The 25,140-nt window shown below is 30.9% G+C and overlaps 6 protein-coding genes across 10 annotated transcripts; 4 read left to right on the forward strand and 2 right to left on the reverse strand.

The window, feature by feature from the left end:
- Nucleotides 1-1,954: 1,954 nt before the first annotated feature.
- On the forward strand, nt 1,955-3,253 carry LOC106786718 (retinal rod rhodopsin-sensitive cGMP 3',5'-cyclic phosphodiesterase subunit delta). Its single transcript, XM_014748423.1, has 4 exons — nt 1,955-2,100; nt 2,262-2,324; nt 2,426-2,683; nt 2,754-3,253. The coding sequence occupies exons 1-4, from the start codon at nt 2,060-2,062 to the stop codon at nt 2,833-2,835; spliced, it is 444 nt and encodes a 147-aa protein (XP_014603909.1). The 5' UTR covers nt 1,955-2,059; the 3' UTR covers nt 2,836-3,253.
- Nucleotides 3,254-3,714: 461 nt separating this feature from the next.
- Nucleotides 3,715-5,362, forward strand: LOC106786717 (paired mesoderm homeobox protein 2-like). The gene is made up of 3 exons (XM_014748422.1): nt 3,715-4,050; nt 4,448-4,653; nt 4,785-5,362. The coding sequence occupies exons 1-3, from the start codon at nt 3,837-3,839 to the stop codon at nt 5,109-5,111; spliced, it is 747 nt and encodes a 248-aa protein (XP_014603908.1). The 5' UTR covers nt 3,715-3,836; the 3' UTR covers nt 5,112-5,362.
- A 237-nt stretch (nt 5,363-5,599) lies between these two features.
- LOC106786716 (cullin-2) lies at nt 5,600-10,114 on the reverse strand. Of its 4 annotated transcripts, none has more exons than XM_014748420.1 (8): nt 10,013-10,114; nt 8,595-8,818; nt 8,025-8,523; nt 7,759-7,938; nt 7,445-7,663; nt 7,165-7,335; nt 6,143-7,078; nt 5,600-6,060 (listed from the first exon to the last, which is right to left on the reverse strand). In XM_014748420.1, exons 2-8 carry the CDS (start codon nt 8,711-8,713, stop codon nt 5,929-5,931), a joined length of 2,256 nt encoding a protein of 751 aa, XP_014603906.1. In that variant the 5' UTR covers nt 8,714-8,818; nt 10,013-10,114; the 3' UTR covers nt 5,600-5,928. The 4 variants fall into 4 exon arrangements, with proteins under 4 accessions (XP_014603906.1, XP_014603903.1, XP_014603905.1 ...); XM_014748417.1 differs by having other exon boundaries at nt 9,571-10,103; XM_014748419.1 differs by having other exon boundaries at nt 9,536-10,103.
- A 291-nt stretch (nt 10,115-10,405) lies between these two features.
- On the forward strand, nt 10,406-11,828 carry LOC106786740 (proteasome subunit beta type-3). The gene is made up of 3 exons (XM_014748460.1): nt 10,406-10,724; nt 11,014-11,579; nt 11,655-11,828. Exons 1-3 carry the CDS (start codon nt 10,722-10,724, stop codon nt 11,701-11,703), a joined length of 618 nt encoding a protein of 205 aa, XP_014603946.1. The 5' UTR covers nt 10,406-10,721; the 3' UTR covers nt 11,704-11,828.
- Nucleotides 11,829-11,958: 130 nt separating this feature from the next.
- Nucleotides 11,959-13,270, forward strand: LOC106786739. Its single transcript, XM_014748459.1, has 2 exons — nt 11,959-12,259; nt 12,571-13,270. Exons 1-2 carry the CDS (start codon nt 12,205-12,207, stop codon nt 13,227-13,229), a joined length of 714 nt encoding a protein of 237 aa, XP_014603945.1. The 5' UTR covers nt 11,959-12,204; the 3' UTR covers nt 13,230-13,270.
- On the reverse strand, nt 13,270-23,770 carry LOC106786738 (facilitated trehalose transporter Tret1-like). Of its 2 annotated transcripts, none has more exons than XM_014748457.1 (3): nt 23,613-23,770; nt 16,219-16,529; nt 13,270-16,088 (listed from the first exon to the last, which is right to left on the reverse strand). In XM_014748457.1, exons 1-3 carry the CDS (start codon nt 23,681-23,683, stop codon nt 14,800-14,802), a joined length of 1,671 nt encoding a protein of 556 aa, XP_014603943.1. In that variant the 5' UTR covers nt 23,684-23,770; the 3' UTR covers nt 13,270-14,799. The 2 variants fall into 2 exon arrangements, with proteins under 2 accessions (XP_014603943.1, XP_014603944.1); XM_014748458.1 differs by lacking the exon at nt 23,613-23,770 and adding an exon at nt 20,137-20,911.
- Between the last annotated feature and the right edge of the window lie 1,370 nt (nt 23,771-25,140).

Consider the following 25,140-nt stretch of genomic DNA (forward strand, 5'->3'; position numbering starts at 1 on the left):
ATTTCAACAACTCTAACCCAAAAAAAGAGAAGAAATCATTTTATTACAAATTTTTTTGGTAATTTACGTGAAGAATTCAATCGTTTTTCAACAAAACTTGATAGTAGTAAACCTGACATCCATTCTGTATTGTTTCTAGTAGCACATTTTTACTGTCGCTAAAAATTTTTTTAAATATTTAAAAAGAAATTTTTGCTTCTTTCTGGATGAAATCGTTCTTAAAAACTATAAAATTTTTAAAAAAGTGCTATAAAACAAAAGCTATAAAACGTTTTCTTTCAAGTCCTAAAGCGTATACTAACAAATAAAAAGTGTTATGTTCAATAAAATCTAGCAAATATCGTTTACATTTCAACCACTGCAGTCCAAGAAAAAAGTAAAAATCATTTTATTACAACTTTTTTTGGTTACTTTACATGTAGAATTCACTTGTTTTTCGACTTAATTCGATTGTAGTCAACAAAACATCTATTCTGTTTAGTTTCTAATAGCACATTGTACCGTCGCTAAAAATATTTCAATATATTTAAAAGAAATTTTCGCTACTTTCTGGATTAAATCGTAATTAAAAACTATAAAATTTCAAAAAAAGTGCTATATAACGAAAGCTATATATCGTTTTCTTTCAAGTTTTAAAGCGTATACTAGCAAATAAAAAGTGTTAGGTCCAATAAAATCTAGCAAATTACATTTATATTTCAACAACTGCAGTCCATAAAAAGGGAAAAAGTCATTTTATTACAACTTTTTTTTGGTTACTTCACGTGTAGTATTCAATTCTTTTTCAACAAAATTATAATTATAACAATAAATTAATAAAAATAATATATAAGTTATATGTTATGTATATATATAAAATTAATTTTTGTTTTAGGGTCATTAATATTGGTAAGATTCTTTTCAACTGTTTGCAGTTTGTGTTCCGATAGTAGTTAAAATGTATGAGTAATATTATATCTTAAAATACACCAAGTTGTGTTTGTGTAATCAACAATCTATTAGGCATAAGATTTCCGAGAATGCACTGCGAAACAGTGCACACCTTTGTAATTTATTTGAAAATCTTGCGTTAAAATTTCCTATATTTAAGGTAAAAAGATATGAATGACCTACATATTAAATAAAATTAAACTCTTATTCCTACGGAAAGAATACTATATCTAGTAATAAATCAATCTTCAAAGGTTCACAAAATATCCAAAAACAGTAATGTCGTTTCTTGTTTAAGTAACTTTCCAATCGGACATACTTCACACAGGACCAGAAAGAAATTTATTTTAATAAGTAGTTTGCGAAAAAAATTTTAAAACTTATAGCTGTTCAATCTTAATGATTTTTATATTAAATTAGGGTACACACTTCGCCCTATACGAACAGTACCTTTTCAAGCTGAAAGTCTCGCGTTTTAAATACTTAAAATCCCAGAAAATGAAATGCAGCAAAGTACATATATATTACACTTAGCTTTCGTATCTTTGGAACGTTCTCGTCAATATTTTTTATACTTACAGTAGTTAAATTTTAATAAAATATATTTTAAATGATAGTACACTCTTTGCCCTACACGTACAATACATTTTTAGAATAGTAGTCTTGCGTTTTAATTACTTAAAATCATATAAAATGAAATGCTGCATAGGATTAATCTTTCACACATAGCTTTCGTATCTTTGGAACGTTCTCGTCAATATTTTTTATACTTACAGTGGTCAAATTTTAATAAACTTTCTTTTGAATTAAAGTACACTCTTTGCCCTACACGATTAATACTTTTTATAGCTGGAATTTACGCAAGAAGGTAGCTTGTGAGCTTCTACATTCATCTGTATTTGTTGACACAGATATAACTGTTAAATATACATCAATAAAATAAATATCCATTGGTAAGTAAAAAAGAATTCTGTTTTATCGATTGTCAAAGAAGCAGTTTTCTTGTCTATATTCTTATTTCTTTATCATTGCTATGTTTACTATTTTCAAGTAAGATGAAAGTTTGAACTTTTTGTATTGTTCATCTGTATATATACTGTAATTATTCTATAATCGTATATATCTAAATATGCCATCGAGAGGTGAAGATATACTCAAAGGTTTTCAAGTGTATCCTTTTATCAAAGTATATTTATAATCTGCTCTTATACATTCGACAAACTATACGATTATGCATAGGTTAAGGTCAACTGTCAAAAAAAAATTGTTTTTATAGTGTAATACTTATCTTTTTATTATGTTATTTTTCCTAATCACTGAATTAATTATAGTAATTGGATGAATTTAAGGGATGCCGATAGTGGAAAGATGTTGTGGCAAGGCAATGAAGATTTGTAAGCATTTGAAATTTTCATAACCTATGAATGTACATTTCATTTAATACTATTGTATTAAAAAAGATGATCATTTAATTAATTGCATTATCTATTTGTAGATCTATTCCTGACGTTGAACATGAAGCACGAGTACCAAAAAAGATTTTAAAATGTCGTGCAGTATCTAGAGAAATTAATTTCAGTTCTGCAGAACCAATGGAAAGGTTTAGATTAGAACAAAAAGTACTCTTCAAGGGCCGTTGTTTGGAGGAATGGTTTTTTGAATTTGGTTTTGTTATTCCAAATAGTACAAATACATGGCAGAGTTTGATTCAAGCGGCTCCAGAAAGTCAAATGATGCCAGCTAATGTATTAAAGTAAGTTGTAATTTCTATAATAAAAAAGAAGAATATTACATTTCATTAACACATATTCTTTTATAAACAGTGGCAATGTGGTAATAGAAACAAAATTTTTCGACGATGACTTATTAGTATCAACTAGTCGTGTTCGACTGTTCTATGTATAAGATGCTTGATATTTGGTCCATATTGGGATCTGGGACCAATCGTATTAACAATTTCATCACACTTTTGCAATATGATACAGGGTTCTTACTCTCTACAATTCTATCTTCAGATGCACCTCCAAAGATGAAAATGAATCATAAAAAATTTATTCACAATTTTATATCTAATTCTGCAATGCTATGTGCACCATTTTATTTGTTACGTGCATCATGGTACATTTTCTCTTGAAAATAAGTTTTACTATATAAGAAAAAATTTTGATAATTAAATTACTTAATGATATTCTATTATAATTCTAATATATACTAAGCACAGACACTGAAGTTTCACTCTTAAAGTATTATTATATTACAAACTTTGTGTATATATTGGAATACACTAAAAGAAAGACGAATAAATGTCGTAAGTAATAAAAATGAAAACTTAAATCATATACATTATGTTAATTCACCTAAAATGAAGAAACGTTTGTTTAATCGAAAAGAAAATTTAAAACGGAAATTGCGAAGCTATTGTAGGTACTTTCGTGAACATTTATGTTATTACACAAAGAAGCGACGTTATATCGAATGTGATAAATTGTTAAGTTTTGAATGTAAAATCAAACGACGAGCTTGATAGAAATCAGATATACTTTTTTGTACTGTACACCCGTACTATTGATTCGTGGTGTACAAGCAATACATTTTTGGGGCTTCACTACCCCTCTTGAGGGAGTTCACGTTGAATATACTCCGCGTCCCCTACTCTTTCTCTCTTTATCTTTCTACTACCACGCACAGGTGTAAGAAAAAAGAAGGAAAAGAGAGGAAAGAAACGGCAGAGTTGCAGAGCTGCTTGCCTATCCAAACGAACGTTTTCAACCAACGTAGTGATTCGATTATCATTTGCGAATCTTCTGGCAGCCTGTTACTCAATTGATCTTTTAAAAAAATCAAGAATCAAATAAGAAAGAAACGTGCAAAAAGAGGAAGTAAAGTGAACATTATTTTGATAAAGAATGGATTTAAAAGAAGAGGACGAAAGCGGTAACGAGGGCAGTAGACAATTATTTTTGGTTGGTGCACCCCGCGACCCTTTGGTATCCACCGGTGCGATCGTCGCCTCCGGAGGAGCTAACGACGAGATCAATTCTGGAGGAGATCTACAGTCAACTGCTCTGGCCGGTCTGATGAGCACACAATCTTCCTCCGTTTGCTTTCCTACAAAATTCAGTAAGTGTACCCTGCTACCCCGGATTTGATTTAATTAACTGCTTCTCTCTCTCTCTCTCTCTCTCTCTCTCTCTCTCTAACACTCTCTACATGTCGGCCTGCTAGTTGGGGTAGAGAGGACTCAATTAAATTATTGCTAAATGCATTAAGCAGATAGGCAGCCCTTTTTTTAAATAGAATTAGTGGTAATCAGTTTAACTGTTATGAACCGTTTCACTCGGTGATGAATGCAACGAGATTAAGTACCGCCGCAGGCACCACTGCCGATTACGCCCACACTACAATTCATCTCTAATAATCTTTCTCAAATCTTTAGATTATACGATTTTGCGTTTTATCAAAGCCTGACTTTAGTGCAAAAGTTTGTGAATTAGATTTGTTACATTTGTGTACACAGCATACGATTTTTCGCCAAGTTCTGGGAACGAAGATAGACAATCGTCCGGAGGAACTGGCAAAAGAAAGCAAAGAAGATATCGTACCACTTTTACGAATTTTCAATTAGAAGAATTAGAAAGAGCGTTTCAAAAGACACATTATCCTGATGTTTTCTTCAGAGAGGAACTTGCTCTAAGGATAAAATTAACTGAGGCTAGGGTTCAGGTAGTGTATCTTCCAAACATCTTGTAAATCATATCGTATAAGTGCTTTTCTGGAAAAACGTAAAATATATCAATTATCTATCCATTATATTCTTATTATATATCATTTAAAAATATTTCTTTTACGTGTAGGTATGGTTTCAAAATAGACGAGCTAAATGGCGAAAACAGGAAAAGCAGTGCAAAGTTACAACTCACCTAACATCTTATCTTCCCTCGTCGGATTGTCAAGAAGTACAACAGCAACAACAATCCGATCATTTATTACTGGAACCACCGCTAGGCAGTCCACCACCTATTTACCTTGGAATGGAGTGGGCTGGCTTTTCACCTTATAGCAACACAGCCACAGCTTCTCCTCTTGTAGTTAATGGTATGAATAAGCCACCGGAACAAGAAACGGATGATAATCCATTACTAGATCCTGAGCTTTTACAATTGAAAACATCGCGTTCTTAATGATACAAACTACTGGCAAGTAAGAAAAAAAAAAAAAGAAGAAAAAAAAATCTCGTAGTTTCCTAATTCGAAAACACCAATCTACATAACGCTCTTCGATTAAAATAATTAATAAAATAATCTTATATAAGTGCAGCAATACAATTAATCAAAGAAAAATGTATTGTATTTTGTGCAATATATTATTAAGATGGAATTAAGTGGTCCAAAAAAGGTACCTCGAATGTGTCTCAAAAGTAACTAGAGACTGACAAGAGTTATCCAGATAATAGATAAAGAAACAATGTATTTTGAGTACTGTTATATAGATTTTGTAAGAAAAGGCTTATAATTAAAATTTTTTCTTTTTGAAGAAAATGCAATAAAAGATATTAATAGCCATTATAAATTTGGGAAGAACAATAAAATGAAGTTAATGATAATTAATAAAGTTACCGATGTGATGCTACATTTGCTAATTCTCAATATAAGTAATTCTTAACTCTGACTTAAAATAACATCCTCTTTATTCGATGTGCATATATTACAAGTCAAGGAATCGACTAAAATATTAATCGCTCAATTTAGGAGGTCATAAGCGATTCAAGATGCTCCCTTTGATTTTCGAAATAACATCATATCTATCTATCGAAATGATAGATCATAAAGCATAGTAATAGATTATATCTCTGTTTGAGATTCTATATTGAAAAAGAATATATTATGAATGAAATAAATTCTTCCAAATTTTCAAATTTGTATTGACGTTAGAATGATAAACCATAGGAAAAAGGGAACATCCCGGGGAAATATATTAGTGATGCCTTTCGCGATAAGGTTACGCAACATAGGAGTACTCATCGGCACTGTTTGGAGTACGTTCGATGTATTGCTTGTCTATCAACGCTTCGATGCACTTTTTGATCATGCCGATGGAGGGCGCAAAAGTAACTTTAGACTGACCAAGTACCTGTAATCAAATTTTCCTTTTAATAATTGTTCTTTATAATTATTAAATAAGAATTATATATTATTCTTGGCAAATCTCTTACCTCTTGTAAAAGTTGATTATGTCTCAAAAGTTTTCGACTTTTCATTATACGAACTATAGCTGCTTGCAGGTACAATTTTCTATCATCGTCAACACTACGATGCGTTGCCTCAGCATCATGAGGTGCATCGCGTTGCAAAGCCGCAGTAACGCGGAACTTGGTTCTTTTATTGTGATAATCGAAATTAAGTGAAAGAATCGTGTCTTCTTCCAAATCGCCCTCAGTTGATTTCTTCAAAATTTTACAATCAACAAGACTCACGGCGTGTTTTACTAATTGATCATGGGATAAATGTAACGAAGCCGCCGCTTCTTTACACTGTATAGCATCGCACTGTTCGAAAAGAAGTAGCAAAGCCATCTGATACGTTTGCACTGTCACTAAATATGGTTTCTTCAAATAATTAAATTTTAATTCTCCTTGGCACAAGTGATGTAACCAGGTCAATTTTCGACCGCTAAATTGCGCGTGATAAAAAGATTCAAAGGCCTGTACAGATTTTTCTAATTGTTGTGGAACGTGAAAAGGCCCAGGCGAAGTTGGCAAACCTAAAGGCCACGCTCCAGCTTGTAATACGTATACCACAAATCCAATGCCTAACTGATTATCCGCATCTCTTTCTCGGAGACTGGCTGTAAATTTTGCATTTAAATCTGTTGATACTGACATGTCGGTAAACATCCGATGTAATTTATTCGTAAATTCATATCCGCAAGCTTGTTTTAAACGATCTATCATGGCCTCTTCCGCGTCCATTGATTGAGATTGTTGGTGTATCAATCTCCTAGCCAACATACGAGCGTAAAACTTTTGAAAGACATCTTTGTCATCGACGTACTTGAATACAGTTATGGATCGTCCCAATTTTTCCTCGATTTCGCCTTCCGATGCAACTTTAGCAGACTTTTTTAGAAGTGAGTCACAGTATTTGGCAAGCTGCGTGTTAATCGTTAATTTAACTTTATCAAACAGTTCTAAATCTTATTTCCTTTGAATGAAAGAAGAAAATAATGATTACGTACGAGTTCGGGTGCTCGAGCTGGTTGGCGTGGAACTGGTCTATGATTGACGACAGCCGAACACGCTTTATCAAGAGCATTTATAAAAGCTTGATCTCCTTTGAATACTTCTCCAATTAATAAGGAATATTTAGTATGTACGTCCAGTATGCTTTCTACAAATTGAGTGTATACCTAAAATAAGGAAAATTTTTACATCGAATTTCTTCCATACCTGCTTTAATAACATTTTTCACAAACCAATGAATATATTAATATTTAACTAAAATCTTCTTAATCTTACATTTTCACCTTGTAACGGACCAATCGCTTGTAATCCCTGCTGCGTGATATGTTGAGTAAATTTTTGTACGAGTGGAGCTAATCCGGATGGTAATGGCCTTAATAAAGCATAAAGTAATTTTAAGTCCCATTTGCGTTCGTTTTGTATCATTGCTTCTGCTTCCGCGTGTAGCCAAGAAAGATGCGCAGTAACCATTTTTTCTTCACAACATTGACTTACCTATAGAAATTACCATTTGATCATTTCTGGCATTTATAATTTATTCATTCGTTTCTATTATTAATTAAGGAAAAAAATAAAAGAAAGAAACGTACTTTGGGCATTGAACTACTGTGAAGAAACTTGTAAGTGCGAAGTTCTTCTAGATTAAGTCGCCAGGAAACTCTTTCCATGTAACGAGTAACGTCAGCTTGTTGCAACAATTCGGACGCTTCCCTCGCATAAAATTCTCCGGTAGTTTCCAAAAATGGTTTTTCAAATATTTCTTGATACATCTAATTAATATCATCATTATATAAAGTTTCAGTTATTTAACGATAAAAGTATAGCTTATATTTTATAATATAAAATATATTCTTACATCTAATTGTCCTTTCACTTTATATTCTTCTACCCGCACAAAACTCTGTATCACTCCACAAATCACATCGGTTGTAGCAGGCGGTGCCTCCCCTATCCTGTCTGCATTAATACTTTCTAGGACAAGAGCGACAAGAGACCTTCTAAGCGGCGCTATCATTTTTTTCTTCCAGATATCTAAGCCCAATTCACCGATTTCCATCTGCTCTTGACAATCGGCTGACATAGCAGAAGAACATCCATAAAAAAGCTCTGCTTCGGATAATTTCTGCTTTTTAATGTGTTGTTGATTTAAATATAAATACAGACAATGTAGATAGTTTATGCCTTGCGAATATTCTGTCCAGGCTCGATGGTAAGCCTGAAGCAAACCAGTTTCACCTTGAGCGCGAACTTTTGTTAATAATTGAGAAACATGATTATCCAAAAACCTTTTTGTTTCATTGTATAATCTATCTGCCAATGGTTCTGGATATGCAACGCACAAGGAATATACATCGCTGCAATCAAATTTCTTCCATCAAATTCATTTATTTAGAAATATTAATAATTTATAATTATTTAGACTTACCTGAATCTGTCGTTCCATGTAGCACGTGGGACGTTAGCCAAGGTTATTACTCCTTTAACAGTTTCTTGCAAAACGTCCCAGGTTCTTGTGAAATCTACTCGCTTGGGTTTTAGTGACATCCTTTTTCTTGATCCACGGTCAACAAGTACCCCAATTGGAATATTAATTAATCAGTAACTACCTATATAAACTTTGTTTTAGGTTTAATTCCTAATATCACAATCCTGAAATATGAGAACAATATAAGTTATTTGTTTACTATGATTCTCGGATCGTTCAATTTGAAGAGAAAGTGAAATAAGAGTAACATTCTACAATATCAATGTTCTTTGTTTATAGATTCTTAAAGCCAAGGTCTTAAAATATATTCCAAGAATAATCTTCAATTTATAGTCTGACAGTCTAAGCGTAGAAGGCTTTGTCTACGTGTTTTGTGTATAACGTGTTAACGCTTAAAAATAATATATAAAAGTGAAATACACAGCGTACATATAAATATAAGGAATTTCATGGTCGTTCTAATTTTTATCTTCAATCCAATTAAATATACTTCGTTATATCTAGGACCCCTTGAATTATTTCTAATTAATATTGATTTAAGATAACATGACAATACAAAAAAAAACAACCTAAAATGTATATATATATATATACATATATATATTATGTATATTATATATGTAAATGTATATATATATATATATATATATATATAATAACTATGGGATAAATTGAATGTTCGATTGATACACAAAGTCAATGATCGTTTGACGCACACTAATGACGATTTCCCATCAATTTTGGGTTCCTCAGTTAAAAGAAAAAGTGTAATTAAATGATGAGAAATTAGAATCTTTAATGCACGCGCATCACTCATACACAAACACACACACACACACACATATGTATAATAATGCGAGTTACAGCTGACTCTACTTTACACAATCCAGATGTTCGCGAGATCGAGGCCACTAACCCAAAAATCAAAGGGGAGTAAAGAGCGCGAATCCTTTCGATTAACTCAATGATCTTTCATCGATTTCAGCCATCACAGCGACGGACCTGTTATGGGCCGCTTATTTTTGGCGTATCGCGAGTCATTCCCTGTTGCAAAATGCATGACACTTGTAGTATTCTGCGATGAACGAATGCATATTTATTTATCTTTGATTTGAAGAACACTATTTCTCGTCCTTGTTTTATATTATTTCTTCTCTTTTATCCACTTATATCTCCTTTTCACTATAATCAAACAAATGCTAAAACAAATTTCTTTTCTATAATGCCGTTATTAACGCGACTAGTTTGTACGCGAGATATTTTCTAGACGACTCTCTCTCTCTCTCTCTCTCTCTTTCACACTCTCTCTTTTTCTCTTTCTCGCTCACAAATCTCTCAATAACATCGCACAGCCATACTTTTTTCCTTTTAACTTTCGACTTTTTGGCTATCTTTGGAGGAATAGTAGAGGAAAGAAAATAGATGGGCTACTCTACTGTCATGACTGGATGCTATGGAAAAACTTTATATAGCTAATGCAGTTCCTCTATCGCCCGCCATTTTTCACGTTTCTATATTTCTATTGTCCTATTAACTTGTTGCTTTGTTTATGTTTTTATATATTTGCGATTTTTTAATTACAAGTAAATGTATTTGTAGTAACATTGTTTTCCAAAACTCTTCACAAATATTATTACTTTGTTCATTTTTTTCGTTAGAAATCATTGAGATAAATACTCATATTGAATTACGCGCGCAAAATAAATTCAATATGACGGATATTAGTAAATTCTGATCTGTTCAAAGTAAATGCCAGTGTATAGTATACGTATATATGTGTGTAATATATTTTTACTATACGTAACATGTAGTTGATATTTAACTTACATGAGATACCATTGATATATTAAACATTATTCATTGACTAAGTTGCAATTTTAAATGAAAATAAAAAAACTCATTAAGAACGACATTGATGGTGCATTTTTGATACTTGGATATAAGATAGTACATCTATATAAAACTTTGTTTATGTTCACGGTTTGATGTAGTACTATATTCCCGGTTCTGGAAAAGATTCGTGTTGAGAGAGATTTTCAAATATAATATTAATTTATACTATTAAAAATGGTAAATATACTTTTATTAAAATGATTTCTTTTATATTTCTATGTTCAATTAAAATGAAAGACAATTAATTTGTCAATTTGTTGAAAATTTTGTTGCTGTTAAAATTACAGATGACATTGCATATTTTCAGTAATTTATTGTAAAATAATATTTTATTATGTTGTGTACATTTTGTGTCTATTCACTTAAATAATATTTTTTAGATTGTTTAAAGATAGTTTGTTAATAAATACTTGTTCGTGTTGTTATCATATTATTTTATAAAGAGAATCAATGTGTTTGTTACTAGAGTATACTCGCATACAATGGTGGAGCAATAATTGCTATGAAAGGAAAAAATTGTGTGGCAATAGCTGCCGATCGTAGATTTGGTATTCAAGCGCAAACCATAACTTGTAACTTTCAAAAAATATATGAAATGGGTCCTCATTTATACGTAGGACTTCCTGGACTCAGTACTGATAGCCAAACGGTGATGGAGAGACTGCGTTTTCGCTTAAATTTATATGAACTTAAGGAAAATAGAAAGATTCATCCTAAAACTTTTGCTGCTATGATATCAAATCTGTTGTACGAAAGAAGGTTTGGGCCATATTTTATAGAACCAGTTGTCGCTGGTTTGGATCCTGTTACATTTGAACCATTTATTTGTAATATGGATCTGTTAGGTGATTTGAACATACCAGATGATTTTGTAGTAGGTGGAACATGTACAGAACAATTATATGGTATGTGTGAATCATTATACGAGCCCAATTTGGAAGCAGATGATCTTTTTGAAACAATTAGTCAAGCTTTAGTCAATGCATTTGACAGAGATGCAATATCTGGTTGGGGTGCCATTGTCCATATTATGTAAGTATTTAAAAATATATGGAGATAATTCTTTTCGATACTAAATAGATTTTATAATATTTATTTTTGTTATAGCGAAAAAGATAAAGTCACTACGAGAACCATTAAGACACGTATGGATTAAAATAGTTTTTTTTATCATTATTTTATGTTAAAATCAACCGAGAATTATTATAATTATTGTAATGGTTAAGCTAATACAAGCGATTGCAAGAAAAATAATTTCCAATAAACTGTCACTAAAATAAATATTATATCCTTTCCTTTTTATACTAATTCATGAGAAATCGAATAATGAAAAAGATAATTAAATCGTATCGAACGTCGATGTTATTTAACATTTACAATTTTAATTTTATTTCTTATTGCAACTGGTGGGAATTAATCGAAACATTAATATTTAAATTATTAAAATATAAGATTTTTTAAATCACTCATTATATAGGATTATTTATTGTCATATATAAGTGGGATTCTAATTTTACAATTTAACAAACAATACTTTAATATTAACATGTTATTCGTTACTGCGCATGTCACTCTCGAGCAAATGTGTTATGGTGCGTCACGTTTCGATTTTGCAACTCGAGAATTTGTTATTAAATGAAAGAATTTAATAAATATTATGGCTGCCAATATATTATGTACCGCAATTCGAAGACTAACTATTAATCCACGTGGTATGTATAACATCGACGATTCTATTTATTAATTATGAAAAGAGAAAATTAAATGGAGTAAAATGACCTAACCTTAAAGTTAATTAATCTTTGCCAGATTATTATTGAATAAGTATTTGTTACGCATAGTAATATTTTAAGTTAAAAAAATAATTACACGATATTGTACAAGTTTTTCTTTTTGTGAACTTTTAATGCTCGTAATAATCATCATTTCATCAATGATTCTACATAATTTAATCTTACTTATACAACTTACAAATTTTCTCTTTCATAAATAGAATGAATTTTGAAGAATTGGTTTTTTTTAGGTGTATTTCCTGCAAGACGTTATTTTAATTACGAAGCTATTTTAGACAAAGAACAAATTAATATTGTTTCATTGTCTCGTAACAATAATGGCGATATATTTAAAACTAATTTCAATTTTAACATCAAGTTTGCACCAAGAACGTTAAATATTGATTTTGAATTACCAGTGAATAATTATGTACATAAAAATATCATTGATAGACCTATTATTCGAATATCCAAAATAGAAAATCCAAATAGATATTTACCCATTTGGCGTGATTTACCAGTTTCAAATAAATCTATGGAATTGCCTACAATGGAGAATGTCATTGAGAAGCAAGCCGTAAGAATGATAATCATAAGACGAAAAAAAATGAAGAAACATCAGCGTAGGAAGCTTAGAAAGAAAATGCAATTTTATTGGAGAAAAATAAAACAAAAAAGAGAATTATTGAGGGAACGAGCTTTCCAGGCCGAGCAAATCGCACTCATAAAACAGGCAGAAAGTTTTGATGCTGCAAAATATGTCAATGAGAGATTAAGAGAACTCGATAAAGAGTTCGTACCAAGAACATTTAGAGGTGAAGTATTACCTCGAGAAGTAATTAAGAAATTTATTGAAGATATCAAACGTAAAAAAGAAAGCAGAAAGAATATACCTAAGTTGACTTTGTAAAAATTCATTTACATTATAAATAAATACTTGACTTAACTTCATTTTTCAAATGAAAATTTAATTCAATGATGCTTACCTTTACGTTTAAATACAAAGTATACAAGGATGTAGAATAAAGTATAACAAGAAATTTTATAGACAAATTTTTGTATTATTACTGTTTTGTAAAAAAAAAAAAGTTAAGTCGCTCGTCTTATTATTTCTTGAGGAGTAGTTTATATAAGCGACATGTAAATTAGAATTAAATATTTGATTTTATGTACAAAGATAACAAATTGAATGCTGTATATATGCTAAACGATAAATATCAAAGGATTTCTTATCTGTATCTCTATGTGAAAATAATTAATTATAGCTATATTAAAGAAATAAAATTTGTCCAAATCTGCCACGATCTTAAAGACTTTACGTTCGTATATGACGTTTTTAACCATTTAAGAATTATCTTTATTCCATGGTCACACATTAGTCGTTTATATACAAACATTATACTATAAAATAATACTATATAATATATAATAAATAGCACCTTTTCTTTAATTGTACACATATCGATAATATGCAGGAATATGTTTATTAGAAATAATAGTAAATGTCTTTCGAAGGCATCTCTTTTCTTTTTTTTTGTTTTTTCCTTAAATAGCACCTTTGAATAATTTTGTTTTACGTATATACAAAGATTTTCGATTTTATTGCGCTTATTATTGTATTAAAAATATTTCAAATTTATTTAAAGCATTATTTTTTGCATTTAAACCGTACAGATAAAGTTAACGATATCGATTCTAATAAATATATCAGCACCTGTTTTTATCAACGAATACATACAACATATAGATCTACAAAATTGATTATCCTATTTACAAATACACAATAAGAGTCATTTTGGTTAGATTTGTTTAAGTCTTTTGTATACTCCAATTGCTCCACGCGGTATTTTAAAAGCAATGCTTACTTTTTATTAATTTGTTTTTTGGTCAAAGTTATATGTACTGTTTTATAATAATAAATAACATCGGAAGTCGTTTTCTTTTCACATTATATTCGTTAGATTTTTTAATTTGCGTATGAAAAAAATTATATTTGCTTGCGAGTAATATACAAGTGCAATAAAATAATTTTATGCAGAGAATTATACAAATAAAACTAAAATAAATAAGATACATATATATACATGCGTACAGTATTAACGAATAAGACGGATGCTATTGATAAAGCTATTGAAATATTAAAAAGAAAAAAAATAGAGATATAGAAAATGAAATATATCGTACTATCTATTATAAAAGCTGTGAAATATTGTATTAGTTATTCTAATATATTTCTCAAAAAATCGATGAAAATCGAAAGAAATGGATCACAGTTCGAATACAAGGCACCTTGATACTAACAATAAGCAATAAGTCAACTCTTATTGTTAGTTGTATTAGCAACACGAGGATTTTTTTAAAAAATGAAAAAGTTAATAGTTCAAATAATTATTAGCACCGTACGCGATGTGCGATTATATTATAAGGACCTTCTTACATGCGTTAACGTTGTTTTTATAAAATGAAATTGATCAGCACCATTAAGGTAGAATCTGGCCCTTTTTAATTTCTAATACTTGTGGACTATTACGCATTCTTCCAGTGTACAAACTATTACTTCTTCCAGAGAAGTAGTCTTCTATCTCTTGAAGAGTTTTACCTTTGGTCTCAGGAAGACATATATAAAAATATATTGTACCGAATAATGATATACAACCGTAAAGAATAAAAGTGCCATGCCTCGTGAGTGCACTTGCAAAGAAGGGATACGTTTTTACAACTACGAAAATGAAACAATGAGCGGTCATTGTCGTTAAACCACCGATAATACCTCGAACTTGTACGGGATATACTTCTCCGATCATTATCCAAGGAATGACTAAGAATCCGAGGGTACATGTGACCGTGTAGGAAAATATGCAAAAAACTGGTATCCAGGTAGCAACAAATGGTAAATGATTAATTACCCAATATTCCTTTAACCACATATAACTACCTAATCCGATCATAGATAGACCACAACCCACAGAGGATACCATAGTAAGTGGCCTTCTACCGGAACGTCTACACGCGATGCAAGCAACTATTGTAGAAACTAATCTTACTATACCCAAAATGACCGCAGCCAAATACTTATTTATTGTTGTTCCGGAATCATTAAAAATTTCAACCGCATAAAATGTTATCACGTTCGTACCGGAAAATTGGTAAATCAAAAAATATAAAAATAGCAAAGCATATGGTTTAAGAGCATTAGGCTTGAGAAGTGCACTAACGATTTCACGGAATCCAGTTAATCGTTTGAGATTATTCTTATTGGAGAACTGTTCCAATGTTTCCATTTCTTGATCAATATTGTAGTTATTATCACGGAATTGTTGCAAAGCTTTTCTCGCTTTATCCGGCTTATTTCGAGATATTAGATAAGACGGAGTTTCCGGGAATATGAACATTAATATTAAAGCAGCAAGCGGAAGAATTCCGCTGATGGCCGCACAAATATTCCACGAGAGGAGACTTCCAAGAGCGTATTCTATCAGAACACCCGTACTAACACCAACGCTCGACATTGCTGTTAACATTCCTCTAAGATGTGGTTGAGTCACTTCACTAGCATAGACTCGAGCTGGTGCACCCACCATACCAGATCCAAGCCCAACAAAGAATCTTCCAGCATAGATCATGCGAATATCGGTTGCAGCTGCGATTAATATCCAACCAAGTAATGCTGGAATTTCAGTGATAATTAAGGATCTCTTTCTTCCAAACATATCCATCATGTATCCTGATGCTAAGCAACCGATTGGAGTACCAATGGACGACATGCTAGCTGAAAAGTTACAAAATATTGATTTTATTTTTCATTGAATTTTTCAACTTCTCAACATATTCCGTTTATTCAACTTATTTTCTAACACATTTTCGCACACATTTTCTATTATATTATATTAATTATTTACCTATCCAAGATTCTTCCGACGATCCTTGAACAATTGGAATTGTACTATTAGCTTCTTGGAGTTGAGGAAGTGCTATGGCCGAAAAGCCAAAGGTCATTCCGGTGTTAATTGTTCCTAGTTGAGCGACCAATGCTGCTAAAACTTGCCTTACGGCACTACCTTTGTCAATGGGTCTCGCACTTTCTGGGTCATTGTTTGTACTATTTGCCGTTGAATTGATTTTCCCATCATCCATGGTTGATTGGGTTTTTGGTATTAATGCTGAGTCTACCAACGACGTCCTCTCAGCATCGTTTGAATTTGACATTTTTCTGCAAATATAATTATAAGTTAATATACATTTATTATTTATTTATTTTTTCTTCTTTTTTGTGTTTTTATTTTGTTACACATTCATTGTTCGAGCTTAGTTTCGAAGTTTGGCCCGTTTCGTGAACACTAAAATAAATTTCAGCCGAATTTGAGTTTCTCTTATATTATAAATTAATGCTCTTTGCCCGCGAAAACGAATAATGGTGAAATTTGGAAAAGGCATTATCATTGTATTTACATGAAATTGACCAATTGCCGAACAATTATTAATATGTCTAGTTCATTATTTTCGAGGATTCGACTTTCGTATACTTTCTTATGTCGTAGATCGTACTTTACATAAGTCCTCGCTAATATTTCATTAAATACGAGTAAAAGATACTACAAGTAAACGATACTATTTTCAATAAAAATTCACTCGTTTCTAACATACATACTGATACCATTACATGATGCAAATTAGCCTAATTGGAATGAATAGTATACGACTTGGAACAATTCGTTTACTCTAAAACGTCTTCTTTCATTTATTCAAGCAAATATAATCCATGGGAGTGAGTTTAAAAGGAAATTCAATAATGATAATTATTTAAGGAAAATGAACTCTTACTTGTCTCATTTTATTAGAGATAGTCGTGTGAAAGGCAGATTCGATGTCAATTGAGAAAGTTCCACGAGAAATTGATCGATTACAAATAAGAGAAAATGTGTGTGCATATGGGTGTAGCTAATCATCTGCAGATAATACTTTACTTTTGTTTTTTCCTTCTTTATATTATTTCTTTTGTAATAAAAATGAATCGATTTTTAAAACGAGAATAATGCGTTGATACGCGCTGCAAGCCTTTGATATTAATTTTATTTCTTTTTAATATTTTCTTTATCTATTATAGAGAGTGTAATAAATTAAACGCAGTCTTTTACCTTGCAAACATATAGATTGCATTACATGTAAGTTTATTAAACGATTAAATATTAAACGAAATCCTCTCGTATTATTTTAATCACCTCGCTAATGAAACTTCAATAAGAATTACTTTTTTGTCTTTTTTATTTTCATATTTGAACGCAAATCTAAGATTTCTTAGTGATTACTAAACTATTTCGTAAATGTTTATAATAATACATTGGGATATAAAAAGTTATAATATCATAATATATCTGTCATATTAATCGTCATTTTATTAGATTGAAAATAAGTTTCGCAACACGTTGAAAGTAGTATTAGCAATCACGTGGAAAATCGGCGATGAAAGGTGTAGTTGCTTTTATACTTACATTGCTTAACAAACATACATAAATTATAATATTAGAAATAAATATTCGAAGTAAATTGCAGAAAGTTAGGGTACAACATTTATATCGTATGACAATTACTATGTAATTAGTATTATCTTTTCTTTTTTTCTACAAGTTTTGGAGAAAAAATTGTATTGTTTTTTAATTCTTATAATTAAACGAAGCAATTTTCTACTTTTTATTTTTTTCATGACTCACATTCGTCACGCGATATCATTTCATGATTTTCCTTTTGTCTTTTTAGCTCTCTCTCTTTGTGATTTTTATTTTTCTTAAAGAAAAGAATATTTTCGATGCGCCTTTTAAACGTATTCAAAATAAATAATTGTTTGTAACGAAATCGAGATGATGTTTTGTTGTGATGATTGTCCCTCGTACTATCTTTTACGATTCTCCGATCGTTTTGTAATCGACAATGAATCGTGGTAAATAATTTCGAATACAAGTATTACAAGATCAATTTAGGAATCTAAAAACTCGTTAAAATTGACGACAAATCTACCTTCGTTCGTACATCGTTATCGTTATCGTTATTTTTATTGAACACGTCCACACTACCGTTTCTCCTCGATAAGTAAAGAAAAAAAAACTAAAGAAAATAGTTACCGAAGTTATAATTAAAATAGACTAGCTATTCATTAAACATTTTTTTTATCTATCAAGGATAACTCAAATGAAATAAAGATATTTTTGCAAAACGATATATCTTACAGCTTTGTTCACGTTTTAGTAAATGTTGCGTAAGTAAAGATACATAAATATATCTTTATATGGATATATGCTTAATTTTGTATATTCATAAGTGAAACATGCATATTTATCGTTTCGCGTCGTAACGTTCTTTAGTCACAATTTTTCCGCGGATAAACAAAACGCCTTGGAAAAGTTACATCGTTTCTTTTTTTCTTTCACATTCGCATTCGCAAAGGTTAACTACTAGAATCACGTGCGAATAATGAAGCAGGAGATCAGGGAATTCTGGCACGGTGTTGCGAGAATTATTTTTAAACTTCTTCTAAGAGTCGTTCATTGTCTACGCAATCGAAAATACGATTGTTCTTATATTTTTCAATCACCATTTTCATTTATTATCGCGTTATAATGGAGAACCAGCTAATTACATATTCGAAATGAAATTATTCTAAATATATTATTTCTAAATTCTCATACACAATTTCAATTAGTTTTTATTACTGACGATAACAGTTTCTAATGTGTGTGACGTGCGTGATGCGCGTATTCATTTATTCCGAAGGATATCCTATGAAATAATAATAATAGTAATAACAGGCTGACAGATTTGTGTGTGCGTTGATTTGTAAGTAAAAGTTACAAAGTGGGAAGTGTTTTTATATATATACGTTTTATATATATCAAACGTTTGATAATTATTAAGTATGATATTTTTGGTGGTTTTCAATAATGATCTAGCTGATCAGATGAGAGAAAGATAATCTTGAAAAAGTATTATTTTATTAAGTAGTATTGCTCGGCAAAGTTCAAATATATAGTAGGTTAGTTGTTCCTGGCTTGGTCATTCGTTAGTGACACTATTAGAGGACGCATATTAATAGATAAATTGCATCATGTACGGTAAATAGATATCAAATGGAAAGAGAAAAAAAAGAGACTCGAGGGAGAGAGAAAGAGAAAAAAACAAGTGTATCTTATCAGCTATCAACATTCTTCTTCTCTTTCTAAAATCCTTTTTTTTTTCTTTTTCGTTAGAATTTAAACATAAAATCGTCATCATCGAATACTAGAAAACTCGGTAATCTTAGGGAAGTTTCGATATTCTCCCGCGCTAAAATGTATATTAATAACTCGACTACTAATCAAGAGAAAAGGAATAATGATAAACAATCGTAAACTAAACGTAACCTTGGCGTAAAGCCAACGAGTTCGGCCAACGAGTTCGAGCAAAGACGTTGCCGCGCCGGGCAGTCTCGAAACTTCCGAAGTTCCTTGCTTCATTGCTTATTTCTTTTTTATTTTTATCAAGATTTATTTTAAGGATATATAGATTTGGAAAATCATATTTTATTTGATATTAAATGGATTTTATTGAGCTCGGAGCAAAAAATGTCTTATTTAATATTTTCATTTTTATTCGTCATTTGAACAATAACAAATGTATAATATCGATATTTTCGAGCGTCGTGCGCGTCTTTTTCTCGTGTTTACAAATTCAACTTGGAATCTAGCGTGCGAGTAAATACCACGTGCGAGCTAAGAGATATTCTTAGAGAGAGGGAGAGAACTAGCGAACGATAAAATGAAAAGGAAAAGAAAATATAAACCACTCACTCTGCCATGACGTTAATATTTCTTTTGCTTCTTCTTATTTTCGTTAAGACGATCACTTGTCACCTATTTTTCTCAACGAAGAGACAAAGAGTCGAACGAGGAACAGTATATGTAAATATGTACAAATTATCACCTCATATATATATATATATAAATAATATAAGTATGGTCGCGCGGGTAATATCACAGTTCGATGATCACGAAATTAATAAAATAACTTATACATGTGTATATATGTATATACATATGTGTGTAAATTACACTTCGAGAAGGCTGCGTTTTTCTTGCCTCTTCTTTCGTCCTCCTTCTCTTCTTTTTTATCTCGTTCGAAAAAAAATTAGCCACAAAAAAAGAAAGAAGAAAAGAAACTTTTTGTTCTATCTTTATATCCTTCAAAACGTATAATTTTCTTTTAGTCACTTATTATTTGTGTTTTTATTATCTTTCAAATAGTCTCGCGGTAACCGATCGTACGACCGATTTGATAAAAACCTTCGAGAGTTCTTTGCCATGAGCAGTTATTCATTTGCGTTTGATTATTTGTTTTCGTTTAAAAAAATTAAGAAAATATATAGAAAGAAGAAAGTACAAATAAATCCAACTCTCGATTGATTAATAAATATTTTCTTTATCGTTTTGTCTTCGTTCAATTTCACAAGAAAAAATCCACATGAAATGAAAAAATAATGCACAATGACGACGACGACGACGACGACAACAGTTATATACTTGGAATCTTTATACAAGGACTTGCGCGGAACGAATGCTTTCATGAAACCGAGTGTGAAAACATTTATACGCCGATGCGCCGATCTTTCTCTTTCTCTTTCTTTCTCTCTCTCTCTCTCTCTCTCTCTCTATCTCTCTCTCTATCTCTCTCTCTCTCTCTCTCTATCTCTCTCTCTATCTCTCTCTCTCTCTCTCTCTATCTCCCTCTTTCTCTTTTCGAATAAGTTGCGCGCGCACAACAGATCGCTAGTTCAAACTTTAACTCTGCGGGGGAAGGGAAGGGGTCTCGACAATATTCGTATGGATTATAATTATTATGGGGGTGATCGTGGATATACAAAGGATCGAACGTGTACTGGGAACACGTTATTCTCTCGTAATAGATTTAAAAAAAAAATAAAACAGAGAATTCGTCATTTGTTCAAACTCATCGACTCGGGTAATACGACAAAGCCTTACCGATTACTATGCACGATGCGAGATCTTTTTGTGTTTTCATTGTTTTCATTTTGTATATATAGTAAAATTTTTGACCTTATATCTATTAACGCAAATCGTTAACGACAAAAATGGTGTGATATTGGCGTTCTATTTTATTTTTTGTTTTTTTTCGAAAGATCGTATCGCTCTTTCTCACTTTGTTATGCAACGACGAACGTTTGAAGATAATGTATAGTCGATCATTTGAAATCATAGAAACCGTTCGTTTCTATAATAGAATTTTGTTTTGTTTCGAACATATCGTTATCGAAAAACAAGAACCGGATAAAAAATAATTGAAAATAAGACGAGATCGTTAAAGTCATGAGTGATTCGCAGACGCAGTCTGCTATCGCTCCAGATGATAAAGTCTAGTGACAAAAATGATCACTTAGGGGGAGTATATGTTTTATACGTTTTGACAATGTCAGGCGTGTGTTTGGTAATTGCCTACAAAAGTGTATTTAAACGTGGGAAGAATCAATCGTCCAAAGTAGTATCTCGATGTAATCATATGTAACGAGATATTTACATTTAAACATACATGCAAATACATATAACACGTGTTTAAGTATATATGTTACCGTCAAATCCGGATATCAGTCATTGCTAGTAATTCCTCGGCATTACTTCAGACGAAGTCGGAAATAAGACTTTTTGGAGAGTTTTTCCTAGGCATCGAACATAATACTTTGATATCCTATAGAATATCAAATTACTATTTAAACAACATTGAAAAGAATACATTCTCGGGACAGGCACACACAGCGCTACGCAACCATTTCAAAGAAATATCAGAGATTGCAATGCTGTAAATTGTACAACTTTGCTGTTTCTTTGAAAAGTTTCGTATACTTATAATACTTAAGTGGGTTGAAAAGTTTTAAGCCTGACGTAAAAATCAAGTTCTTTTTTATCCTTTAAATTAAGTAAAAAAGAATAAAAGTCGTTTTGTTGTCGAGGGTCAAAACTTTTCAACCCGCCCACGTAAATTATTCTAATCATATTACGATTTTAAATTTGTTACTCGTGTTTGCCAATTTAAAATAATTCATAATAAAAAGTACAAATTCTCGTGCGTTTCAGTTTAATCTGTCTTCAAATCGATAAGAAAGTTGCTAACTGGGTTTTATCGGTATACAAAAGGAATGAAATAATAATAATTTTCGGATGTGTTACATTTACGAACGATGAAAATTATTTCTTGCGTTCTCTCGTTTAAGCAATTTATTAGTATTTTATTATAATCAATTGCGAAGCAAATTTTTTACGAGTTCGCGAAATGAAATAAAAAGGAGAGAGAGGAAAAGAAATTGTTATCTTATCCGATAAAAAGGTTATTGGAGGTTGAGTGTTAGTTTCGTGAACTTTGTTTATAAAAGAAATCATCTTTTTCTTCTAACTTATTCAAAATATATTATTTTCAAATAAAGGATTTTATTAGAAACAATTATTTCACACACACACACACACAATTGGATATTAATTTAATGAAATATATATTATATTATTCATATAAATGGGAAGGAAAAGAGATAGTTTATATCTTTGATAAAAATAAAAAATAAATATCAATAAATTTTTGTTTCTTGGCCATTTATGTTTAACGAAATAAACAAACGGAAGTAGATCTAATCATCGAGGAGAGGAAGCAGGGTTCCCCCGGTTATCATCGAACTCGTGGATGACGAATTCACTATGTATATATCCTGCAAGAGAGAAGATAATCTCTCTCTCTTTCTCTTTATCTCCGAAATATGCTTAAGAATTTATGAAAAAAGTTTCATCGGACTTTTATGATTGTATGTAATTTTTTTTCGTTATTTTTTCAGGAGAAAAAGTTAATAACAATCGAATTAAATTTGTTCATTTCAACAATATATAGCATACGTTTAATTGTAAAAACACTAATTGTTACTTATATAGAAAATATTTAACTTTCAATACTTCATACGTTCAATTAATATGAGAGAGATATATATTTAAGATAAATTATAATATAATATTTTTGTCTTTCAAATAAATTTGCTAATTGTTAAACGTGTGTATAATAATAAATAATTTTGACTTAAAACAAAAAATTAATTCGCAATAATAATAATCGACGCGTAAATATATCTTTGAACTTGCTTTCAAAAGTAAAATATTTGTATATACTTGTATTTGATAAAAGAGTACACCTGTCTTATCTTATATGTTTCTATTATCGAACACAATGTTATAAAGTATTATAAATTAGACAAGAATTTTATTTTGAATTTACTTACGATTTGAGAAAAGGATTCTCCTCGGCGTTGTCGATGTTGGTGAATGTTTCGTAATTCTTGTTCCTGGACATGTCGACGAAGGACTGATCACGTTTATGTCCAGTTACTGCCGATTAAATTGTACTCGGTGTTTTATCGAGCCTGCCGTCACGAGTTTTCTCCTATCAGTCTCGTAGTCATGCGCTTCTTACGTATGACGTACTATTTTGTTTTCTTTAATTTCCCTTATATTTTCTCTCTCTCTCTCTCTTTCTCTCTCTGTGTCTCTCCTTTCCTCTGTTTAATACGTACGCGTTATAACATTACTTCTTCCAACTATTTTCATCCAAATGTACATGCGTATCTCTAATTATTTGATCAGCTTGTTCGTTCTCTTTATCGATCGTTTACATCCTTAGATAAATCCTATTTCGTTTTTTTTTCTCTCTTTTTTCTCTTCTTCTTTGAATTTTAGTTTGAAACGTGAAAATATAATTATTTCATTTCTTCGACAATTTCTACTAACCGCAAATGAGTAGAACCGACAACTGTACTAGAGTTTATTCTTAATAAGATTCCCGAGGAAGATCGTTTAATATTAAAAGTCCTTATATGATAATCTTGTTTGATTATTTACACGTTATTCGAATGTACTGTGGATGACAAGTCTTTGTTTATTCATCTCATTATTCTCTCTCTCTCTCTTTCTTTCTTTTTTTTTTGCTCTTCCTATTTATTATTCTCTCTCTTCTCTTACTCTATCATCTCCTTTGTTCAGCGCATATTGATGTTCTCCAAAGAAATAAATTTACAAATAAAAGTCGATCCAAATTTCGTTGGTAATAATCAAATATTCAATCTTTTACCAAGCATGCAATCTGGATTTTCTGATCTTTAACGTACAATCAATTTTAAAGTTCATAACATGGTTCGATGCGTTATCGTTATCAATTATTTTCAAAGATTTTATGATCTAATGTAAGGGGGGAACGAGTTTATCATCGTAAAAGAAAGTTTCCGTGACAATGCATTGTGATTTATATTACAAATAATTCCATTTATCCTTGTAACCGAACTCAGAGTTAAATGATTTCAAGAAATGTTCTTTGAAAACAAAATAAAGGATAAAATCAATTTACGTAAATACATACGAATGTATTTAACATCGTTTCGATCTTTCTTACGTATTGACATTAAATATAAACGATTCGCATTGATTTATTAATTAAACAACCGGGACACGAGTTATTGTATAATTATGTAAATCTTTTATTTGTGGCCTTGCGTTTGGAAAAATTCCATCTCGACTTTTTATTCATTCTATTTCTTTTCCTTTCTCTATTTTTTTATTTCTTCTCAAATTACCGATTTATTTAATCGTCGTTAACGATACATTTTTGCGTGTTTTCTTTTCATTGCAATTTCTCGTCTCGCGTTTCATTTACAATTGATAAAGGCTTGAAGATTATTTGATAATAAAAACACGAGGGAAAATAATGTTTCAGTTTGTTTAGTCGATTCAAGACCGTAGTAGTAACGTGATGAACTG

Source organism: Polistes canadensis, unplaced genomic scaffold (genome assembly GCF_001313835.1).
Source record: "Polistes canadensis isolate GaletaPanama2010 unplaced genomic scaffold, ASM131383v1 scaffold_80, whole genome shotgun sequence".
In the NCBI taxonomy this organism is placed as follows: domain Eukaryota; kingdom Metazoa; phylum Arthropoda; class Insecta; order Hymenoptera; family Vespidae; genus Polistes; species Polistes canadensis.